The sequence below is a fragment of the Mauremys mutica genome, chromosome 1 (assembly GCF_020497125.1).
Source record: "Mauremys mutica isolate MM-2020 ecotype Southern chromosome 1, ASM2049712v1, whole genome shotgun sequence".
NCBI classification, from domain to species: domain Eukaryota; kingdom Metazoa; phylum Chordata; order Testudines; family Geoemydidae; genus Mauremys; species Mauremys mutica.
Genome location: NC_059072.1, coordinates 62097965 through 62121736, shown reverse-complemented (window position 1 = coordinate 62121736; position 23772 = coordinate 62097965). Strand labels below are relative to the sequence as shown.

Genomic DNA, 23772 nt, shown 5'->3' with positions numbered 1-23772 from the left:
AGCACATCATGCAATGGTCTGTCCAGCAGCCTGTCCCACGTGTAGCTGTAGTGATTTGTACATCCTGTAGAATTTGCCCCAGAACAATGATGTAGTCAATAAGATGGCATTGTTTGGATCTTGGGTGCATCCATGTTGGGTTGTTGTTTTTTTTGTCTGATAGGTGGACAAAGTATTAATGATTGCTAATTGCTGCTTGTTGCAGTCACTGAGTAGCAGAGTTCCATTGCTATTCTCTTTCCCAGTCCCTTGCTGTTCAATGGGTGTGCTGCCCAGTTATCACATTACTTACAACCCTTGCATTAAAGTTCCCCATGATGATCAGTTTATCTGATGCTGCTGTAGATGTTATGAGTTTGTCTAAATCACCGTAAAACGTTTCTTTCTCATCTTCTGCATTTGTCATAAGTGCTGAGGATGGTAGTGTACTACTCATGTTTCAATTGCAACCACAGTAATGTAAGACGATTACTTATGCCATCAGGTAGACTTTCAAGGTTGGCAGCAATAGAGTTGCTAATGGCAAAGCCAACACCCAATTGTCATGGCTGTGTGGATGAGCAGCCTCACCAGAAGAATGGGTATTCTGCACCGATCTCTAAGAGTTACCCTTCATCAGCGAGTCTGGTTTCACTCAGTGCAGCACTGTCAACTCTATACCCAGCCAGTTCTCTTGCAACAAGTGCTGTGCCTCTTTCAGGTCCACTGGTGGTAGGGTTGTCATATAGAGAGTCCTAACATTCCACAAAGCTATTGCGATTGTGAGTTTGCTCATTTTCTGACCGCACACCTTTTCTAGCCCCATATGGGATAAGCAGTGTAATCATGAACAGAGCTGCTCAGATGCCCAAGATGTTGCCAAATGGTTGTGCAACTTCCAGGCACAGCACCAAGGGACCAGCCCATGAGGGCTGCCTGCATGCAGGTCTGTGACTGTGACCGCCAGCGTCACCATGCCTGTCACTTCGCCCCTCACCTATCACTGTAGGACTTTCCTCCACCCTCAAAACTCATACGCGAGAAGTGGTAATGGCTTGCGTGGCACCATCCACACACACACTCACCCATTCTCTTGAACTCCAATGGCACGCACTCCCAAGACAACTGGCAGGGGATAGGGTACAGTCTGTGGCCGTGGATACGGAATCATTCAATGTGTCCTCTGTAGTAGTGGATAATTCCTATGCCTGCACCTGCTTGTTACACTGTTTGAATGTAGCTCTCATCTGCCATAGAGACTGTTGAGGTCTTCACCATCAATCCAGTAGCTGGGTTAATGAATGTCAGCATGTATTCCACACACTGGTGGACCTGCTCATTACACCGGTGGTGCCCCAGGCTGCTGCAAGATCCCTTGCAGAATTAACCTGGGCAAGCGATGTCCTAGTTACCGGGTCTTCCTGGTGGAGAGGCTGTGTACTATTTTATGCATTTGGCCTCCTTTTCACCATACGAGGCTAGCTGGTTGCCAGTGATGATCGTCGTACACTCACTCCATTGGTCACCAGCACTAGGCGTGGCACACAGCCCTGTGCCGTGGCACTAACTGATTTTGTACATATGCATCGGGGAAATGACACTTAGTCCTATCAGAAATGCTGTATTCCTCTCATATCAAATCCTGTTTCTGCTCTCACTGAAGTCTTTGGGAATTTTCCCCTTGATTTCAATCAGAGCAAGACAGAGAACAGTGATGAAAAATTAAATAAAAGGAAGTACTAAAATGTACAAGCAAGTAATATTAACACTCCTGAAATAAATGCTTTGGGTCCAATTATGCTCTCGTTGACCTTGAAGAGCGCAGAATTAGGCCTTTGGTAGTATGGTACACACACTATCATCCTTTCTTTATACATGTAGAAAACAGGTGTATTTGAGAACTTATTTAAGGATTTTCAGAAGAACTAGTGCCTCTCTCAGAATATATTCAAGAACATCCTTAAACTCTGCAAACGAAACAAAAAGGACCTGTATCAGGATTGTTTTTATGAACAGTGATTGAATAATCTTCCTCCAGAAATACATTGACTTGATGCTCATTCTTTACATACACCCCTTCTTCCAGTAACTCCTATAGGATAATCTCCGCTTAAGCACTCCCACACTCTCGACAGACAGAACAGTGTACAAAAACACCAGTATTCTACATCATGTATAGGGGTGTTTTTTGCAAGCACTATTTTTTAAGTTGAATTTTGTTGTGTTTTCTTGAAACAATGAATGATGATGAGAATACAGTGTAAATCACTTGGGTGGTCTAAACAGAAATTATGATGGCTTAAAAATATTGTATCCTTTTATTTTCATTAAAACATCCCTATGCATTCTAGAGCTGTTTCTTTCCTTTCTGCGACATGTGGTTTTGTATTAGTGCCTTGTTTGTAAATTTTATTGTATTTTTTCTTCTTAATAAAAAGTTATTTCTTCCATTTAAAAAACTTATAGGGCAAGGTGGCAAACCATGGTGTTGATCCTGCAGTGAGTTCCATGAGAGTATATTTCCGGCCCTGACTTGCAGATGAAGGGTTCAGCCTGTGTAGAATTCACTGCAGGATCAGGATCTCTGTTTTGTATATATATCAGTTAGAGCAGTGCAGCACTCAGAGAGAATATTTATAAGTGATGTAGGATGATAAAATCCAGTTCGAGTGGCCTTTTCCTGGCTTCAGCCACAGGGTTTTAGAGAGGGAGAGAGTCAAGTTTAAAACATTTGGATAGACAGCTTGGCACTTGGATGTTCCTCTGAACTGAATCTCCATACCTTTTGAGGTCTTTCTCATCATCACATAAAGGTACCAGATTGGGCAAGCTGGATCACAGGCCAGGATACTATTCTATATGCCCAGGCCACAGAGAACATATCTCCAATATGGCCTGACTATGATCTCCTGCAGTTTGATGTTGAGGCGCACCTTTTATGTAAGAATGAGGTATTTTTTAATGGCCTTCTCTCAGGTAGTAATGTAACTGGAGCATTCCCATGGGACTCGGAGACACAATAGATATATTTACCATTTTACAACAATCAACTGGCCTCAGCCTAGGGTGCAGATGTCCCGATTTTATAGGGACAGTCCCGAAATTTCAGGCTTTGTCTTATATTGGTGCCAATTACCCCTCACCCCCTGTCCTGATTTTACACCCTTGCTATCTGGTCCCCCCTACCTCAGCCATAGTATAGTGCCAGCCTCTTCTGTGATATCCTCTGATTCACAGATCAAAGTCAAGTCACCTTGATTTGCAGATGATGTGAGAGGGAAGATGGCTAGAACGCCAGTAATGGAAATGTTGGGTTGAAACTGACAGATTGCATCAAACATTTTTTACACTATTACTGTGGCTATGTGGGAGGCAAATAGGAGGTTCTTTGCCTCCAACATAGCATCCACAGAACCTCAGTCAGCACACAGATTTGTTTTGTTTGGCAAATAGCTTAGTTAGTCCAGGCTGTTTCCACTTGGTGACTGATTGGAGTTCCTCCTGCTGTGAGGAAATCTCTTGTTATCTTGTTGAGAATATATAATTCAGATTCTAACAGGCCTATGCTTCCCTTTGTTCTTCTTTACATTTTGTTTAAAATGATGCCTATCAGGGCACGGGGACAAATACTACATAATCTCTATCGAAATTTTGCCCAGTGATGCTCTTCAAAGTACTGGATTGTTGGGGAAATGTCATCCTATTCCATCCCCTTGTTTCAAAAATCAATTTAACATACAGTCCTCAAATAAAGGACCTATCAGATATTAAACTGATAAGAACAGACACTGCGCTTTTGATCTTAGCTCCAATGTCATGCAACAAGATGTGCTCTGGATTCTGGATCTTCTTGGCCAGTAAAGGCCAAAGGGGTATGGGTGCTGGGCCCAGTGCTAATGGAGAATGTCAATGCCTCCCTTAAAGAGTAGGCTTGCTGTCTTCTCTTAAGGAATCATTATTACCAGGGCTTTGGAGTGGAGCTGGAGCGTGGAGCATCTGGAGCAGTGGAGCTGTGGGTTTTTGCCTGGAGCTGGAGCGGAGCCAGAGCACAGCTCCACAGCCCTGATTATTACAGATTTTGTTCAAGAAATCATGTTAGTGTTGACAATATGATTTTCATCCTGTATCTAATCTTTCCTCAATGGTTAAGATTATTGAAAAGGTTGTGGTGAAATAGCTCTTATGGTATCTACAGGCCTCCCATTTCCTTGATCCTTGTGAATTTGGAAACCAACTGGGTACAGCCACCCCCTGCGCCCCCACCCTGAGGCACCCCCCCCGCGCAGCAGCTTCCCCCCTCCGCCCTGAGGTGCTCCCCTTGCGGCAGCTCCCCACCCTCTGCCCTGAGGCACCCCCCTGCTCCTCGCACGAGCACCCTGAGCACGCCGTGGCTGCTTCACTTCTCCTGCCTTCCAGGCTTGCGGCACCTAAGCTGATTGGCACCGCAAGCCTGGGAGGTGGGAGAAGTGAAGCAGCCACGGCGTGCTCAGGGAGGAGGCGGGGCAGGGGTGAGCTGGGGCGGGGAGTTCCCCTGCTTGCCGCTCCCTCCCCTTACTTGCTGTAGGCAGCCCTCCCCGCGCTCCACTGCCCAGCTCCCTCCGCCTAAATGCCAGTGGCGACCAGGGTGGCCGAAGATCCGGCCACTGCGGTCGCTGCCAAAGAAAATGGCGCCCCCCAAATCCCAGCGCCCTAGGTGACTGCCTAGGTCGCCTAAATGGTTGCACCAGACCTGGGTACAGCACAAAGTCTGCATTGTGGTTGCATTGGCTGATGATCTCTTCCTGGTAATGGCTGAAGATGACATCTGGGCTGATATTAGATGTCAGCTGCCTCTGACACTGTTGATCATAAGGTGCTGTTGATATGCCACACTGGAAATGCATGAAGCTGCTCTTTAGTGACTTTGTTCTGCTCACAGAAAGATCCAAGATTGCTCTTCTTCCCCACAGGTACTTGGGTGGAGTTCTACAAGGTTCCATGTGCTTGCTCTTCCTATTCTGCATGTTCAGGGGCTCTTGGAAAGGTTAGTGAGGAACATGGGCTGCAATGTTCATCTAGTGAAAATTACAGGTCATTTAACAGGCAAGTGAAAAGGATAGTGAGTGATCTGCTGCTGGAAAGAGGCTGGCTGAGGGATAATTGTACTAAGACAGTAAAAAATACAGGCCATTTAACAGAACCCCAGACATCCTGGGTTTGTCTTCCCCTGTCAAATATGGACAACCCTAGATAATTTTTTTGCCAGTAGTGACACCCCAGTGGAGATATTTAAATTTTAACAAGCCTCTATTGCGCTTTGTTTTTTCTTCACATTTTGTTTAAAATGATGACCCATGCAACTTGACCAGGGAGATAAAACCTGAAATGCACAATTAGTAGTACTGGAAGGTTTACAACATGTTTCTATCAACCTGTGAGGTGCTAATTTCAAATAGTTTTGCATGTGTAGGTCCTAGAATATAAATGGTGAAGTATTAGCTCCATACCATACTAAACAAACAAACATGTATATAGGATACTTGGTTTTGGGGGCTCTGTATTCCATGGGGCCCTTATCACATACTTAGTGTTACCTTCATTAATCTACCTTTGGCTAAATGGGCTTAATTAACGTCTCAAATAAACAACTTTGAAATGAAAAACTATTGAATATCCTTCAAATTCCTCAGGCCTCCAAATAAAGACTCTGAAACAGACATAATTATTGGGGTTTAGAAATTATCATTCCTATCTACAACACTCACCATGGCCTGTTGTTAAAATTAAGACAAGAGAGCCTACAGGTAAATAAGGTCTTAGACCCCAGTCCTGTAAAACATACATACATTTACTTGCCTATGTAAATATTCTGAAGGATTGGGATCTTAGTTAATGACTAAGTTTTGACTTTCTTTGTCCATCTATTTATTTTTAAACAGGAAAATGTGCGGTGGTGAACTTTATAAGGGAAGGAGGAAGAACTTTATCATTATATAATCCACTTCCTTATACAAATGTAGGCAATATTAAACTGCACATGCTATATATGATCCACGTTTTAACAAGTTGGTTCTTCTAATGGTGTAACCCAACAGACACCAGCAGTTCTGAACCAAACTGCCACCAGTCCTTGAAGAATAACAATCCATACAATTAAATTTTAATACTGTAAATAAACATTCTTTTAAAATATGACCTTCAAAGGCTTTTGTAAGGTATCCCTTTTGTCAGGATAGTTCTGAGCTTCCTACCTTTGACTTTTAGATTTATCCTGGATTTTAATATCACAGGATTCAAAAATAAAATATCCCACAACACTAGCTGCACTGCATTGATTGTAAAGTTGAACCCAGAGTTAGATAAAATTGCAGTGTTAGAAGGAAAGTGCAATTTGTGTCCAAAATGAACGTATTGTTTTACCATGATAAGGAAATATTTTTTCCTTTTAATCTCCCCCAGAGTTAGCAGCTGCCTCAGGATTTCCCTGTTTCCATCATGCAATCCTTAATTGCGGGGCTCTTTATTTGCTTAAAGGGAACCCCACTCACATAATCACTTTGGCCAGGGCCACATTCTGATGTCTTCATTCAAGCTGACTTTAGGGGGATCACTGATGTCATAAGGTGCGCTCCCAGATCCCTCCGGGCAGGGCGGGAATTCACACCTGTTTTGTTGCCAGCTTTCTGATTACCCCAACCTGCCCACGATCCTACCCACTCCTCCCCCCTGAAAACATCCCTCAGCGCACCTAGGGCGCCTGCATTGCTGCTGCCGGAGGGGGGAGCTGCCGCCCCAACCCCTCTGCTGCCCCTGCCAAGCCTGTGCCAGGAGTTTTTTTTTTTTGCAGCAGCAGCAGGAGGAGCAGGAAGCAGCCCGGGTAAATCACATGACGCAGCCGCCGCCGCTGCTCCTGGGCTTAGTTCAGCGCTCCTCGCACTGGGAGGGGGAACCTGCTGCTGCTGCAGCCGGCGCTCCGCAGCCGCCGCTGCTCCTCGCTCGTCCCTGCTGGTGGATTTCCTGGCCGCTCGCTCCATGCAGCTCCTCCATTGCGGAAGTGTGGCGGGGGCAGCCTGAGGCGCGGCGCGCTGGCCCTGGAGGGTGCTGCGGGGGCGGCCGGCCGGCGGGGGTAACATGCTCACTCGGGTGAAGTCCGCCGTGGCCAATTTCATGGGCGGCATCATGGCTGGCAGCTCGGGCTCGGAGCACGGCGGCGGCGGCGGCTCGGACTTGCCCCTGCGCTTCCCCTACGGGAGACCCGAGTTCCTGGGGCTGTCTGCGGACGAGGTCGAGTGCTCCGCCGACCACATCGCCCGGCCCATCCTCATCCTCAGCAAGGAGACCAAGCGCCTGCCCTGGACCACGGGATACGCCGAGTGAGTACAGCAGCCTCCCGGCTCGGCTCGGCTCCCCCCAGCCCCAGCCCGGGCAAGGGGTGTCCGCTGGCGGCGGGTATCGGCGGCGCTCCGGGGAGGTGTAGGGGGCAGCGGAGCACGCAGGCTAGTTAGTATCCGGGCACATCAAGGGTAATGCACATCAGCCCCTCACCGCTCCTGCCCCCTTCTCTTCCCGTGCCATGGGGCTAGGGCCCCTGGGGGCCGGCAGCGTCTCTTGTAACACCCTCTTACCCCTCCTCCCCCGGCCCCAGTGTGCCCATCTAGCGGGGATGGTTTCTGCCCCTGCTACGGGGGGTGGTGCATGTGTTGAGTTGAGTAGGTCTCTTGCTTGGAGCCTCTCACAGGGCAGGCTGCTTTCTCCCTTCCTGAAGTGAACCCCGTTTTGCAAAATAATGTTCTGCTTTTCTCTCTGGGCTGCCCCTTAGGCCGGCCGGGGGCAGGAATTCTTACAGACATTTAATAACCGAGTTTTGGCTAATCCAAAATTGGTGCATAAGCGTGTTTGAGTGAGAGGGCTATGTTAGGTGGCTATCTCTGGTTGTGTTGCTGGAGAGGATGGGGAACTAGGATTTAACACATCCCTTCCCAGGCCTGTGCAGCTCAGAGCGTAACACCAGTGTTTGTCATTGATCACTCCCATTCTAAAAAATTTCCATCCTCCTTCCTCCAACATATTGGCTCTGGGAGCTGGGCTAGGAAGGTGGAATGAAGGAGACTACAGTAGTTCTCTGGTGGTCTTGCACCCCCTGCTCATCTTCTGCACCTCAGACTCCTGCACAATCACAATTGATGTTTACAGCTGTACTACATACTTAATTTTCCTCAGTCAAAGGATTAAAATGATAAACTGCTCTTCTAAATCCTGGTGATAATTGCTGGTGACCGAATGTATTGTGAATGCCCAGATAAGGGGGGATTTGATGAAAGTGAGACTTTTGTACTCTTTGAAAATGACTACCAGCACTGGGTTGCGGTGGGGAAATAAATCAGTTGAGCAGCTTTATGTGTTTATTGCTGACTTGAATGAAAATATGCACTGACACTAAACTTGATTTAGGTAGTTTGTGGAGAAGCTTATTAACAAGGAATGGTGAAGAGACAAGTTCTTGTGAAGCTTCCTTTAGAGCTAGCTGCATTCAAGTACATTTTGTGCTGGCCTAATATCCTCCCTCTGATGCACTGAAGAGCCAAGACTTCCTATTGAAAATATTGTATTGAAGATCCATGTTTAAGAGGGACTTGAGGATCCCAAGCTCTAAACGAATGGAAAGGAAACATACTGTGAAGATATGGACAAGCTGAGAAATGAATAGTTCTGGCCGCTCACTGCAGTGCCCATAGTTCATTGCCTTGAGTTGTATCGTTGCTGTTTATTTTGGAAGGAATTGTGTATCTGGTCAGTAGCCAGTTCCAGTCTTAAGCACAATCAAGGCAAGTGACCTCTTAGGGCCAGTTCTTCAAGAGCAGGACACAAAGTACAGAGCTTGCTTGGATCGGAGGCTCCATCCCACTGTTCAACAAGGGAACCAGTTACAGAGAGACTTATGTGCTGCTGCATGATTTGACTCCCGTTGAATTCACTATTAGTTTTACCATTTGCTTCAGTGGGAGCATGATTGAGGTCTGGAGATTACAAACTGTAAGGCCAACCATGGCAATAGCAATGCATAAATTACAGAAGCTACAAACAATCCAGGAGCTGGGAGAGAGAGATCTTCCTTTCTGTGAGGCTCTGTCTCCTAGGACCTAATGCAATGCCGTGTCTACACTAGAGAGCTTACAGCAGCACAGCTGTACTGATGAGCTGCACCGCTATAAGGTCTCCTATGTAGCCGCTCTATGCCGACAGGAGAGAGCTCTCCCGTCGACATAATTAAACCATCCCCAACGAGTGCCAGTAACTGTTGGCAAGAGAAGCTGTCCTGCCAACATAGTACTGGCCACACTGGCATTTCTGTTGGTGTAACATATATTGATCCGAGGGGGGGTGGTGTGGTTTTTTTTTTTTCCACACTCCCGAGTGACATAAGTTATACTTACAAAAGTGGTAACATAGACATAGTTTTTCTTTTACCTTTAAAGGCTAACTCTGACAACTTTAGGAGTAGGAGCAAGGCCTTAATGAGCAAATATAGCCCTATAAAAAGGTACAAATGATCTGTTCTAACATGATTGGAAGTGCTAAAATGTAAAATGGGATTTAGAGATTTTTAAATTTTCTTTTTCCTCATGATTTTAGGGACCATCAAACAACTTCTCCGTGAGCTATCAAAATGGGTGAGGTTTGAATGTTTATAAAACTTTAAATTGTTCTGGTCCTAAAATAATCTGTAACTCAATCATTCTTTACCAAAGGGGCTAACTGAGGTCCAATGATTCACTAAAGGACATGGCAAGTCAGTAATGAAGTACGAAATAAATTGTTGTTAGTGGACTAATCACATGTCTGGGAGTCCAACAAAGTTTTAATGTGGAATGAGTCTTTCAAGAAAGAAAAGTGTGATGCTAGAAAACAAAAGCATAGTGGGACATTGTATTCCTTATATGAATTAATGTTTGCAGATAGCCATTTTCTTTATGGTGGTTGTGATAAGTAAAAGAAGGTCTTCATCTTACCTGTATGAAGGTAACACTGCAAAAGTGAAATTTATTTGGTGTTCAGTTAACATGCAGGACCTGTTGGTAGCTATGTGAAAAGAGACAATCCATTAGTTTCGCACAGCTTTTAAGACCTGATCCAACTCCCATTGAACTCATTGGGAGACATTTATTGACTTCAATGGGTGTTGAATAGGGCCCATTGGGAGCTCTTCCACTGCTGAAGAAAGAGGGGAAAATAGTCTCCTTAGCAATTTTTTCCCCTAATGTTTGTCTCGGAAATGAATTTCTAAAACTTTTGAAATTGTGTTTCACAGTAGAATACCAAGATATTGTTTACAGAAGCTGTGGTGAAATAAGCAAATGTCAAAATTGCACCATCTTCCCAATGCAAAGCAGGAAAAACAGTCATTACTGAGCAAAGAAAATGGATGTGGGTTCAGGGAATTGTTGTATTACAAAGGAAAACAATGGCAAACTCTTCATGTTTGCCAACTTCACATTTATTTTTTGCAGGGAGTGGAGGCTAACAACTTTTGTGGCTTAATCATGACAGGATTTGGTGTTTATATATATAAAATGGCCTGTTCTTCCCTCAGCTCAACATACAATTTGGTGATAATGGGTGTTATGCCCATATATCAAGGGGAGAATAGAGATGGCAGAAATTTAAAATCGCCTGGAAAAGGGATAGGAAGGTGGAATGTATTTTTAAAAAAAAGTTGATTTGCTTTATTGTAAAGAACTAAGTCCTCCTACACTACTTTTTAACATTTGTACTGTAACGGAATGTTTTCTTTTCTATAGATATCTCCCATAGTAATTTAATTGAAGGGATAGCAGAGGGAAGTCTGCTATCCCTGTGCAGTAACTCATGACATAATATTTGAGGACGCGACTTAGTCCTTGCTTCTGTAGTTTTTGCTCAAGAGGCAAGGCTAGAAAAGACTGTTCTTAACTCCTTTTCCATTGTGTTTTGAAGTGCATCTTCTAGAAGCAGAATTATCTATCTGTGATCAACTCAATGTATTAATTTCCATATTGGAATTCCTTTACTAACTTCTTTACCTCAATATCTTGTCAGCTCTTTGCATAAACAAGTCCCTACCTAGAAATCAGCAACAATTATGAAAATCTAGGCATGAGTAAAGAAAGCAAATGCACTCTTACTGTACATGGGATGAAATCAATTTTCCTATTACAGATAGTAGGATCTTCTACAGAAAGTAGAAGAATTTAGGTTTCACATAACGTTTGTAACAGACATGGCAGTTTACTTATGGCTCCAGAGGTCCTTTTATTGTTGGCATCCATCTTCAAGGCATCATACAAATTTGAGTCAGCATTTAGAATCTATTCTGATAGGCTAGAGATCTTTATTTAGATATATATATTTTAGTACTGGCTAAACTCAGACTACTGGGACCACAGACAAAATAAGGTCTCCAGTCACAAAGATGAAGGAAGCCTTTACTTCAATGATTTCTTCCATAATTGATTCCCAAAGAGATGGGATCTTCATGATCTCTCACTATCTTGTGACTAAAGTGATAATGGTAACTGCTTGGGTCCCACCATATCTTGCCATAATGAAATGGTATTTGCTGCCAAGTCTGGAGTTATCCCTTGGAACAGCCCATCCTTCTTTCCCCTTTTCTCTTGCATCTCCCATGTTAGCATTTCAGGATGTTTTCTTTTACAGAAATGTTACAATTTGTTCACAAGTGAACTTATTTGTAAGGATTTGCTACACAACAATTTATTAAACTCAGCAAAATTAAGTGACAACATTCTAGTTTGTTTCTAATTTTGATTAATAAACTACCCTTTCTTAAAATCTGAGATTTGCAGTCTGGTATCATTCTGTACATTCCACATTCAGGTGGAATTGTACAATAATGTGGCTACTATGTAGAGCAAAAAAAAAAAATCCTCAAGAATAAGTATTGTTTCTTCCTGGTATCTTAGTATGGGATCTGCAGGGACTCGCTGAGGTTTCCTTATTTGCTTATTCACTGAACAGTTGTCATCTTGGAAAACAACCTCCCTTCTAGCTGTTACTTCAGCCAGAAGAATTGACACCTATCAAACTTTGACAATAGAGCCACCCTTTCTTTAGAATGACAAAAGACAGTTATTTCTTTCAACTAGACACTTCCTTTATTCCAAAGGTAACTTATAATCATGCAATTTTGTGCATCAAAAAAACTGTCTCTCAAATCAGTGGTGGTGTTTTCGTTTTTTTTCGTTTGTTTGTTTGGTTTTTTACTTTATGATGAGAGATGTTCTGACTCATCTGATACATACAGCCCTATCAAACTATCTTAAAGCACTGGTAACTTTAGAATAAACATTATGCCAATGTTTCTTTCGTATAACACCACTGACTTCTGTTGATTTTTACATCAAGGATTAATATATTTTTATCAACAATTCAAGATACAATTTCTTTTTTCCCAGCTGTACTGTACCTCTAATGAAAAAGAGTAATTGTTTTAAATACACTTGGTCTTCTCTACCTGACATACTTCTTTCTTTTTTTTGAGAAGTGGTCAGCTTGAGCATGGAAAAGTTCCCATTTGACATTTAGCCATCTGACATTTTGCAAAGTACCTTCTGTTTTCCTGAGTGTTGGGCCATTCTCAAGAGACATTAGGTCTGTCCTCTTGATGGCTTTACATTCTGCCATACATAACTTGTCTGTTGGTCTTTTGCTTATTTAGATTATCCTGTTAATAGGAGGGAAGCTCACTGTGAAGTTATTCCTATTTTCTTACAGCAGTTTCTTCAATGTACACTGCTTTCCCATCACCCTCTTCTCAAGAGAACGTGTGCTGACTCTGCTTTCAGCCTTGTTTCACGCTTGCTAAACAGACTAATGAACTAAGGCTACTAAAATAACTTTTTATAATTTTAAAACTATAGGATTCAACTAAATAACTGATTGACAGTGGTGTCTTAGCTGTGCACATAGCTAACCTGGATAACTACATGTTCCTATCACATTTACTCTCATCCTTCCTCCTCCATTCCCTTCATTTGTTTTACACTCAGTCGTTGTTGTCTTAAAGTAGATCAGAAACTCTTTAGGACAGAGGTGTTTCTTCTGTTTTGTGTTTGTAGGGGGCCTTGGTACTGGTTAGGGTTTGGGGGCTAACCTGTAATACAGTGATAAAGGTCAGTCCACTTTCTTTTACCCCAGAATATATTTAGGGCTAGCAAACTTTTCTTGGATTTACTGGGGAATAGCCCAGCTAGCTGTGCTGAAGGAATTTCATTCAGGAAATAAGCAGGCACTTTCCCATACTAAGAAATCATTCTTTAACAGATTTGACAGTAAAACAATGCTCTAGTTCTACTCCAACTGGATTAAATGCTAATATGTATTTCTTGTAGCTCAAAACTCAGTGCTATAATTTCTTTTGTAAATTAATAAGAGTCTAAGTGATAAGGTCCCAGCCAGTCTTGTCTGGCCTTTTTATTTCCTCATTTCTCAGTATCTCACCTTCCTACGATCTCTCTGAGAAACTCCTGTAGATGCCCCTTCAAAGTATTCAATGGCTATATTTGATACTGTTCTGAACTGAACTGTTCTATAACCATATGCGTAAAGCAAATTTTGCCTTAACTCCTTTCTAAATTGTGCTTTGATCTCTGCTGTTTGTTTGAATAGTTGGGCAAGGTTTTTGCTGTGTGTGTGTATTTCCTTAATAACTTTGAAACATTGATGACTTCTTATCCCAACGGTGCTCTTCTTTTTTGATGAAACACATATATCCAGTGTCTTCGTGCTATTTTCATAATGTTACACTTTAGATGTCTTTCAATATTATCTTTTTTTCTGCACTGCAGGCCTGCACTAGCAATTACATTTTCTCTCCGGTGTGGTGATCACTGACCCATAATGGATGTAGAGCTCTAGGTGAAGTATTGTGTAACTGTTGCCTTATTCAGCATCATTATAGTGCCATGTTGTTACAGCAATAATATATTGGAAACAAGGAGGAAAAACAGGATATGATTTTTTTTTTCTTGATGTGCTGGTTCTTTTCTTAAGCTGATAACATTGCAAGTAATTTTCTCTTACTGTTTTACTTACTCAGATTCATTGCCTTTAAGCTGGATGTACAAGAATATTGCTTGAAAGACTAAAGATCAAAATATAAAGACTGAAAGTGCCAGCCCAAAGTTTCTAACTTCTGAGACAAGATAGTGGAGACATGCTGTACAGGAATGACTTGAATTACCCTTCATATGATAATACTTAGGATCTTAACATTACATTAAGCCTTGTAACAACCCTCTGAGGTAGGCAAGTACTATTATTTCAACCATGCCAATGGGTAAACTGAGGCACTGAGGTTCTTACTTGCCTATGGCTGATAGAAGAGCCTGGAATAGAACCTATAAGTCCTGACTCCCAGTCCCTTGTTCTAACCCTCCGACCACACTGTTAACGGAAATAACACAGCAGTTGTGCTCATGTGAATTAAAAGTAGTTTATCATTTCTGGGAGCTGCTGTTTCCAGTAGTCAGTTAGGAGCATGACTCATGTTCCCACTGTAAACAGGTTTCTTATAGGCTGTGCTAATTCTGCTCTGTATGACTTCAGTAAGAAGTACGTATGGTAAAAGAAGAACTCTGAAACAAGCCTCCTGCTCTTGTTCTCCTGGCCTCTCTCTACTCAGGGATGAACACGCACAAAGTTGAATTTCAGTATTTGATTTAAATTCTAGAGAACAATGAATTCTTGGTTTCCTTCCTGAGTTGAGAGCACTAGATTTAAAGTGTGGCCTGATGAATTACTTTAAAATTCAGATCCTCTGGGTATGTGGTCTTCTTATGTAATGTAATATATTAAACTTCTCTTCAAGCCCATATTCCTTCACCCTCCTGCAAAACAGACTACAGAAATGACACATTTACAAGGGCTTTAGAAATTCCACTCCTCCCATGAGAGCTAGGACTTAACATTTATGTAATGCCTTTAATCTGCCAAGTGCTTTGCAAATATTAATTTATTTTCAAAGCAATCTGGGGAAGGGTGTGTGTAGGTTAATATTTCTATTTCACCGGTGAAGAAATTGAGGCAGAGAGGTTGAGACCTGCAAAGGGTATGAGCACTGGAAGTGGGTCTCAGGAGTTCCTGGCTCTCAGCCCTCTGCTTAGACCAGTGCTTTCCACGCCTTTGGGCACTTGGCTTTTGCGGCACAATTTTTGTCATTTTTGGAACTAAAGGGAGTAAGGTAAATCATTTGTCTTAACATTTTCATTATCGTGTAGTGTGAATGCATGCAGATCTGAAGGAAACAAGATAGGAATGCAGCCCTGAACTGTGTTAATTGCCTATCTACAGCTGGAATGCTGGAGCTATGACTACTTATGAAATTCAGAATGAAGTTGTGAAGTCTAGATTGGAGAGAGAAGGTCTAGAGCAGCATTCCAGGACTGCTGAACTATAGTAAGAACTGTATCCTAGGAGATCCTGTGGTTTCATGGAATTAAAGGAGAGAGAAAAGAACTGTCATCTGAGAAGCCAATGCAACTCATTTCAGTTGTTTAGCATGTGTTTCCTAGTTCACTGTAATTTTCATTCTTATTTTCCACACTGGGGCTTCCTTCACTAGCTGAATTCCGTGAAGCTCTGGCATTGATAACCAATCTGGGAGGAGGAGTGCCACCCTATTACCATCTCTATAATTGGTAGGAATGGAGCAGATCTGGTGCAAAACTGTGTTACTCTGTTGTCTTTCCCTGTTCTTTAGAAAGAACAGTCTGCCAGTTTCACTCTGAGATAACGTCAGTTTCTTACTAACTCCAGTGGACATATCTGCAGGATAAGAAACACTGTCAAATGCTTTGGGCTCAAACTTTGACTCAATGTTCCTTCAAAAGAATTATATTCTGGTGGAGGACGATCCCAGATCCCAATATGTTTTATTTTTAATTCTCCATTTTACCATTGAGATATTTATAGCAGCCTCCAATAACTGTTGCTTTGGAAGAACCAATACAAAATGATCTGTGCTTTTTGGTTCCTTCTGTGTGTCCCTGTGCCGTTAAGGTCCCTCTGCAGAATCTGGTTTACCTACTCCATCTGCACATTGGTCTGTGGATGATATGTAGAGGAGGTGAAGAGTTCTACCCCCAAGAGTTTGAAGAGCTCTCACCAGAAACAGGAGATGCACTGTGGGCCTTGATTCAACACAATGCCTGCTGGAAGATGTGCTCAAGAAAGAGGCAGGCAGTTTCCAGAGTGGTGAGAACCATGCAAGAGGGGATAATGTGTGCAGTCTTGCTCAGGAGATCAACAGAGAGTGGGGTTGTTCTAATATGAAATCCAGGGCTGAGACTGGGTCAGTAGGGGCTGAAGGAGACCAAACGCCCTTCCTCAAGGGTTCTTGGTCCAGGAGCACAGGTTTCAGGAGTCAGTGCATTTCCTAACATATGACTATTCATGGCCACCGGACATTTTTCAAAACCAAGTTCCTGGTTTTAGTTTGGCTGAATTGGCGTGTGAGCCAGGAATCATGACATAGTTTGAGAACCTTGAGTCTAGGCTGGCCGTCTGAAACATAAATGCAGTGTGTCTGGTGGAGAATTCCATAGTGTAACTGAAACTCTGAATCATGTTGAGTGCCCGCATCATCCAGGGTCTGGGTGGCAAAAGTGTCGTGAGGCAGCAGGAATTGAATGAGGCACATTTAGGTTCCTGTCCACTGTTCCAAAGACAAACTTGAATGGCTTAAGTAGGGTGGAAAATGGTGTCACACATAATGTAACTTGGCCAGTACATGCTTGCAGGACAGGACATCTGTCTTCCCATTTCTCATACGTGGCTGATATGTTACAACTAAATCAAATTGGGCAAAGAAAAGGGATCTGGCATTGGTTTAGGTTTCAGGCCATACTCCAGATTTTTGTGATCCATTAAGGATCTGAACTGGGGATTGGGATTCTTCAAGAAGGCAATGCCACTCCTCAAAAGTTGCCTTAATTTCAAGCAGCTCCTTGTCCCAGATGTCATAGTTCCGCTTGGCTGGGTTTGTCTTTCTGGTGCAACCCAGAGCAGTGAGAGGTTGTGTCACTGCTTGTCCTTTAACCCTGCATCCCTTAAACTGCTCTGCTGCTGTAGCTCCCTGTCTGGATTCTCCTAGCCAGCACACAAGCATGTGTTTCTGTATCTGTGAGTTAGGCAGCCCTGGTTCAGCAACTCTGACACCAGCAGAGTTACACTCCAGCTACACTCTGGTCTCCACCAGCCTTGGTTACACTAGCCAAGTGACCCCAAAACCATCTGCGCCCAAACTTCCCCCAAACCATTAGCCCTGAAATATCCAGTACTCTCCTGGAACACTTTAGAGAAGTAATAAGGTCTGTTGTTGGTTTAAAGAGACAAAAGCACAGTAGCTTATTGCTTTAACTGGAGTTAATAATCACTTCAAACACATTTGATTTAGCTTAAAACAAATGTATTAACAAAAGAGAGAGGTTTTAAGTGAGTTCACGGATAAGGGATAAAAGTTAGAAATGGTTACAAGCAAATAAAAGTGAAAAGGGGCTTTCTACTGACCAAGACTTACCTTGAACCAAGACTGTAATTTTGTTGAGAGTCTTACGAGACCTCCTTCCAGCAAGACGGCTGACCATTCCCTTGGTCAGGATCTCCCACGAAGTCCAAAGTGTTTGGTTCATTTGTCGTCTTAGGTGAAAGAAAACTTGGGGTTGTTTTGCCCATCTCTTTATAGTCCCATGTACCTTTGAAATTGATTCTTCTGAAGGGTACCCCAGATAAAGTTCATTAGTTTATTCTGAGTAGAAGAGCTGCGATGTCAGGGAAAAAAACAACAGCTCCTTGCTGTTTCCTCCCATGCTGGTCGTTGCTACTATGCAAATTATTTCTCCTGCTGCAGCCTCTGATACAAATGAATAGCCCATTGAATTTGGGCTACCCCTAGTTTGAGGTGTCAGCCTCTTTGATTTGTCTGGAGGAAATCTGTTTATTAACTCCCCATGACATGCGTGGTTTAAACAGATTTTAAAGCACACTATTAATGAGCACCCATAATTTCTCATTCAGCATTGTTACATGTATTTTAAATATTATTGACCAGTGTGGTTTTAGTTTTCAAATGATACCACACAATGCATATTTTGTACAAAAATCATTGCAGTAGTGTGTAAGGTGTGAATACAATGGTGCCTATGGTCACAGTTCTGATGGCCGGTTATGAATCTTAATACTTAGGTCAAGAAGTGAGTCCAGGCTGGCTGGGAGTTCTGCCCTCACCAGTTCATCACGTTCAGGCTGAGCCAGAGGTTGTAGCACTGAGCAGCCTCATTTCATTCAGTGTCCGTCACAAGGTGCCGAAAGTCTGCAGCATAGCTGGCTATCCTCTGGACTCTCTGCCGCAGGACCTGCAGTGCGGCCTTGACTGTGTGCATGCAGTTCAGGTAATCAAAAACAACCAACATGGCACAGGCACGCTCCTCAAACTGGCCCAGAAGAGGACTAGTCTTCTCAAGCCAAGAAGGCCCATGCCAGTGCTTCTCCTGGCAGGGTTGGTGGGAACAGGAGCCACTGATGGTTCAAAAAACCCATGGTTGACAAAAGTGGGCATGTTTAGTCTTGAGAAAAGAAGACTGAGGGGCAACCTGATAAGTCTTCCAATATATTAAGGGCTGTTATAAAGAGGCCGGTGGCCAGCTGTTCTCCATGTGCCCTGAGTGTAGAACAAGAAGTAATGGGCTTAATCTGCAGCAAGGGAGGTTAAGGTTAGATATTAGGAAAAACTTTTCTAACTATTAGGGTAGGTAAGGTCCGGAATAGGCTTCCAGGGAGGTGGTTGGTGTCCCTATCATTTTAAAACTTTAAAAAACAAGTTGGACAAACATCTGTCAAAGATGGTCTATGTTTACTTGGCCCTGTCACAGTGCAGGGGGCTGGACTTGATGGCCTCTCAAAGTCCCGTCCAGCCCTTCATTTCTATGATTCTATGAGGGGCATGAACAGTCGGTGGTGTAGTGTTTACCCATGAGGCTGCAGTCTGTGCCTGCAGGGTGCTAACCTGAGTTTATAGACTCTGCAGGAGCTTCATTAACTCTGTCATGGGGATGTGGGGTACACCCTGGCAGCAGAGCCTGCTTTTGTCCCTTATGGGCTGCTCAAACTGTCAGGCACAGGGACATGGGCAGTCAGGCCTAGTGGCTGGAGCAAGGGCACAGGTCACAGTGAGTCAGGAACCAGGAGTCCGAGCCAAGGGTGAGAGCCAGACTCAGGAACCATGCAGGAGAGCAGGGCTGGAGAGGACTAGGCAGGACAGAAGCAGGGCTGGGAACGAGACAGGATGAGGGCTGGAGCCAGGCTAGGAGCAGGGCAGGTACAGGAGAGATTATAGCTGAGGGCATGTGCACTGAGCAGCCAGAGATCAGTTGCTGCTGGGTTTAGGAACAGGCCTGCTGACTTCCTCAGCCATCAGTGGTCAAGCAGGTGGCCGTTCTGCGGCTCAGTTGTTCTCATGGGCTGCTTGGAGACTGGGCAGGTACAACTGCAAGTCCTTGTTCCTGACAATACGCAGATCTTTCCAGGTGGTGGTACCCCTCGGGAGATGTTATAACCTGAGTGAATTTGCTGAATCTCTCCCTCTGTTGTGAGTTCCTGAAGGGCTTGGGTCCTCTCCCCATCCTCCCCCATGGAATTACATACAATCCCTGGCCCAAAATGGTACTTACATTTAATATAGTAAGATCTCCCAAAGATATTCCAGGAAATTGCTGGATTTGTCTTACAGATCGTTTAGAAAAACATCTGATCTTGATTTGAAAATTGCCAGTGATGGAGAAGCCACCACAACCATTGGTACAGAGTTCCAGTAGTTAATGACCTTGACTGTTATGCTCCTAAATCCTTTAGTTCTAACTCTGAGGACCAATTTTTGCAAATTTTGACCTAAATTAATTTACTAAGGTCACAGAAGAAATGTGACTGGTGATAGAACCTAGCTCTTCTGACTCTTAGTCAAATCATACCAGATGTTACACTTAAAAGTAAATTCTATAGAATTGGTGTTTTATTCCGATGCATCCATATGTCAGTGGACTGCCATGAGCAGTACAGGCCATGGTCCTGCAGTTCTTTGCAGGCGCTCAGACTGAGCCCATGTGGGTCACGACTTGAGTCACATGAGTCCCCACTTGTACCTTCCACCAAGAGAAGTTGGGCCAATAAAATATATTATCTCACCCGTCTTCTCTCTCTCAAATGTTTATATCGCAATCTGCATATATTGGTCGTACGCTTTGTTTTTATGGTACCTCGCTGTCTTCTCCTTGAGCACATTGGGTCTGTTGCTGATCTGCTACGTGTTGGAGCAAATCCTAGTAACTCCATTGGTTTCAGTGAAGTTACTAAGGTTTTACACCAGTATAACTGAGATCTGAATCTGCCATCCTCTATTGTTGGTCCAAAGTCTGTTGTAAGTTTTGGCCTTTTAAACATGGTTCATGGCCTTTTAAAGTAGTTTTTATGTATTTTTGGGAAGAGATGGTATTCAGAGAATGCTAACTGCTCTTGTCAGCTGTGCTCTAATTAAACACATGTTTCTAAGCAGTACGTGGCCTTAGGCACCAATGTATCAAGTAAAAATTTCCAAGTTCCCTAAATTATTGGTTATGAACACTTTTAAATAGCATGAAAATGGTGCCTGGTCTCAGTGCTACCATTACACAGCTGATATTTCAGGGGTATGTTTCGTTTGGACTGAAATTTGGTGTAAGATCTCAACCCAGAATTTTATTTAAGCTAAATTTTATTTTCCTTGAGTTAGATATTTGTAAGTGGTATGTGGCAAGAGGAGGCAGTGGTTAAATAAACTACAGTTGGACTGAGTGCTATAGATAAGGTTTCAGAATAGTTTCCGTTCTAACCCCCTGTCTTCAATTTGTCATAACTTTTTGAAACCTTTGTCTTTCAGAAGTTTTCCATGTCTGGTTTCTGCCCAGAGCTAAAATTTATATAAAATTAAAAAAAAAATTCAAATTTTGAGCATTTAACAATGCAGCTGGGTCACTGTATAAATGTTCTTTGTATGGAATATGTCCTTGGATTCAGACGTTTACAGTTCTATAACTTAAGAACTAGTGATCACAAAGTTAAATCATGCCAGTGATCACTGTTCATATAATCATGAGTTAAATCATAAAGTTTGTGACAGCTGTTAGATGGATGAGCGACTTTGGAATTCTTTAAGTGGCTGCAGTAACTGTTTCTGTAACACTGTAAAGTTCCATGGTACCAAATATAAGACTGCCGGAATCTGGTGAATGCCAGGTTCTTGCCAGCTCTTTCCCTCCAGCTCATATATTTGGGAGAATGCTCTGAACAATGGGCTGCTGAATTTCATTCCTCCCAAGAAAATCTTTAATTGAGATCCATTACCTAAAATACCTTTGCAGAACAACCTTTCCAAAATGTACGCTGAAACGCACCTTCTTTCAGATGGCGTCTCCCTCCAATTTACTCCTCATTGTCTGTTTAAGGCCTCTTTACTCCTTACTAAAAGCACAGAGCCCACAAGTACTTCTTGGTGGATTATTTCAGCATCCCCCTAATCCCCTAAAATCCCAGGTCTGAAGATGATAATTCTATTACTTATTAATAAACTAATGTCTCACAGAATGCAGCTGGCATGTGAAAATGTGGGAAGTTTCATATCTCTAACTTCAGTACTTTTTTAAAAAAGCAGTTCTAGGCTAATATGATTAGCTATAATCCTGTTCCTTATTTGGTCTAAAAAAATTCTGATTTATAATTCACAAGTTATGAAATAGCCCAAGTGCTTTTATGTATGGTGAGTGAATTATTTTGAAATTCAGCTGATTCAGCCTTGAATATACACTATTAGCTACAGTGGGAAATAAGAACCCTTGGAACCCACAGTATGCCATAGTATTGTTACTCAGCATAATGTACATTATTCTGTTTTTCAGCTTTCTAAATGGAAATGCAAGAAGTGTAAAACTTTGAAATAGAGGGAATTCCCAAACACTCAACATGAATGAGAAACAATTTATGCACAGGCTGTGATTGCTCCATAAATATTAGTAGGTCTAAAGGTTGCTATGTACATTGATAGGATCCTATTTGCTACTAAATTATTGCTATTTATTGTTGGTGCAGTGGTATGTTAATCCTATTCAGGGAAAATGCAATATTTTTATTGAGATCTGTCCCTATTAAATTTAGCAATTTCTGGTACACAAAGTAAATGGGGGAAATATTTTCCATTGATGCACATACTATTCACAGTTATGCTAATTAGCATGTATGAAACCATATGTTTGCATATCAAAGGCAAATGTGCTTCTTTTTGTGGAAACATGACACAATAAAGGGCTAAAGGGAGTAGTAAACCAACATACCAGAGATATGAAGGGAGATTGAGAGTCAAAGGTGAGGAATGGTTTAAAAACTGTGCCAGTATTCCTGTGTGCAAGCAACATTGGTGTGCAGAATTGATTAATAAAATATTTAGAAGTCATTATCTTATGATCTTTATGGCAAGGATTGTCATTTGATTGTGTGTGTGTAGTGCCTCTCACAATCAAGGGTCTGGGTCTTTAGATGCTACCATTCTGTAATAATAAAGAGCTTTACAAAGGTTAAATAATGCTCATGATACCCCTGTGAGATAGGGAAAGAAATCTTATCCCCCATTTCACAGATGGGGAAACTGAGACAGGTTATCACCTGCTCAAAGCCACACAGAAGCAGTATCAGGGCTGGGATTAGAATCTGGGAGTGTTTTGGCTCCAAGTCCTGTGCTTCAATTTACAGTGCTTTCCCATGAGATTGAATTTCAGTTTGTGTTTACAGAAGGCAGGGATGAGGTGATGAACAAGAGAGAGAAAAGATGTAGAAGCTTGCAGAAAACTTCCCTTTGTGTAAAAGGACTGACTAACTTGGAAATTAATTGAATAATATTTAGCTTCAAGATTAGCCAAAGACTTTAGGATTTTATCATGTGAAGTAATCTATATATTGGATAGATTGAAAGGATTGCATTAGTTCCTTTTAAGCAATACACTGTATTGCTGTAGAGTGATCCACAACTTTAGCTGGGGAGAATTATTATTATTATTATTATTTTATTTATTGTCTCTTTGAGATATGAACTAGACTTCCTTCGCCTTCCCTCCGCCTCAATTTCCTAGGGGTACGACTCCAACAACATTGTGATATCAGGTTATGCCTGCCTCTGGAATCTCTGGAGGTGGAGGGAGAATAGAGTTTCCAATTAAAAGATTATATAGACACAAACTGTATTATCACTTCTGGATAAACTCTGTGGGGCTAGGGAGGGGAATGATTAATTGGAAGCAACTAGAATTAATTTTGCTCAATAGTTGTCATAGGCCTACAACTTCAAGATCCACAACATTGATTCCAATGCAAGAAGAGACATTGCTGGTGCAGAGAGCATAACATTAATTGAAGACTCTCATACACTAGAACAATGTATTTCAATATTAACCACATAAAAGGGCTGGGTCAAGGTTGCATTTTTGAGAGGTACTTTGATTTTACTGCATTTACAAATTAACTGTAATCTAATAAGAATGAATAGTTGCTTACAACATTAACAGGGAATTTCCAGGTGCTTGTGTTTTCTAACTAGAACATTCCTTAAAAGCCTTTTTTCAAAGTAATTGTAGAAAATTAGTTTTAGGACTGGATAAGGGCTGCAATTTAAACCACCACTATATAACATCTCTCTGATCACATCTTAAGAGAAGCCTGTCTAATAATTAAAACTCAGGTTTT

The 23772-nt window shown here is 42.4% G+C and overlaps 1 protein-coding gene and 1 non-coding gene across 4 annotated transcripts in view; one reads left to right on the top strand and one right to left on the bottom strand.

Annotated features, from left to right (window-relative positions):
* The window catches only part of PPM1H (protein phosphatase, Mg2+/Mn2+ dependent 1H), a 232889-nt gene that overhangs the window by 10450 nt on the left and 198667 nt on the right, over window positions 1-23772 (top strand). The window contains exon 1 of one of the 3 annotated variants that reach the window (XM_045032956.1): window positions 6736-7331. The exons of 1 other annotated variant lie outside the window; for it this stretch is intronic. In XM_045032956.1, coding sequence (XP_044888891.1) covers window positions 7090-7331 — 242 coding nt within the window. In that variant the 5' untranslated portion in view covers window positions 6736-7089. Of the gene's footprint in view, window positions 1-6735; window positions 7332-18222; window positions 18405-23772 lie in introns of those variants that run through there. One more of the 3 variants, XM_045032973.1, reaches the window with a different exon arrangement.
* On the bottom strand, window positions 3625-3809 carry LOC123362316. The gene has a single exon (XR_006576419.1). It is a non-coding gene; the product is annotated as a U2 spliceosomal RNA (small nuclear RNA).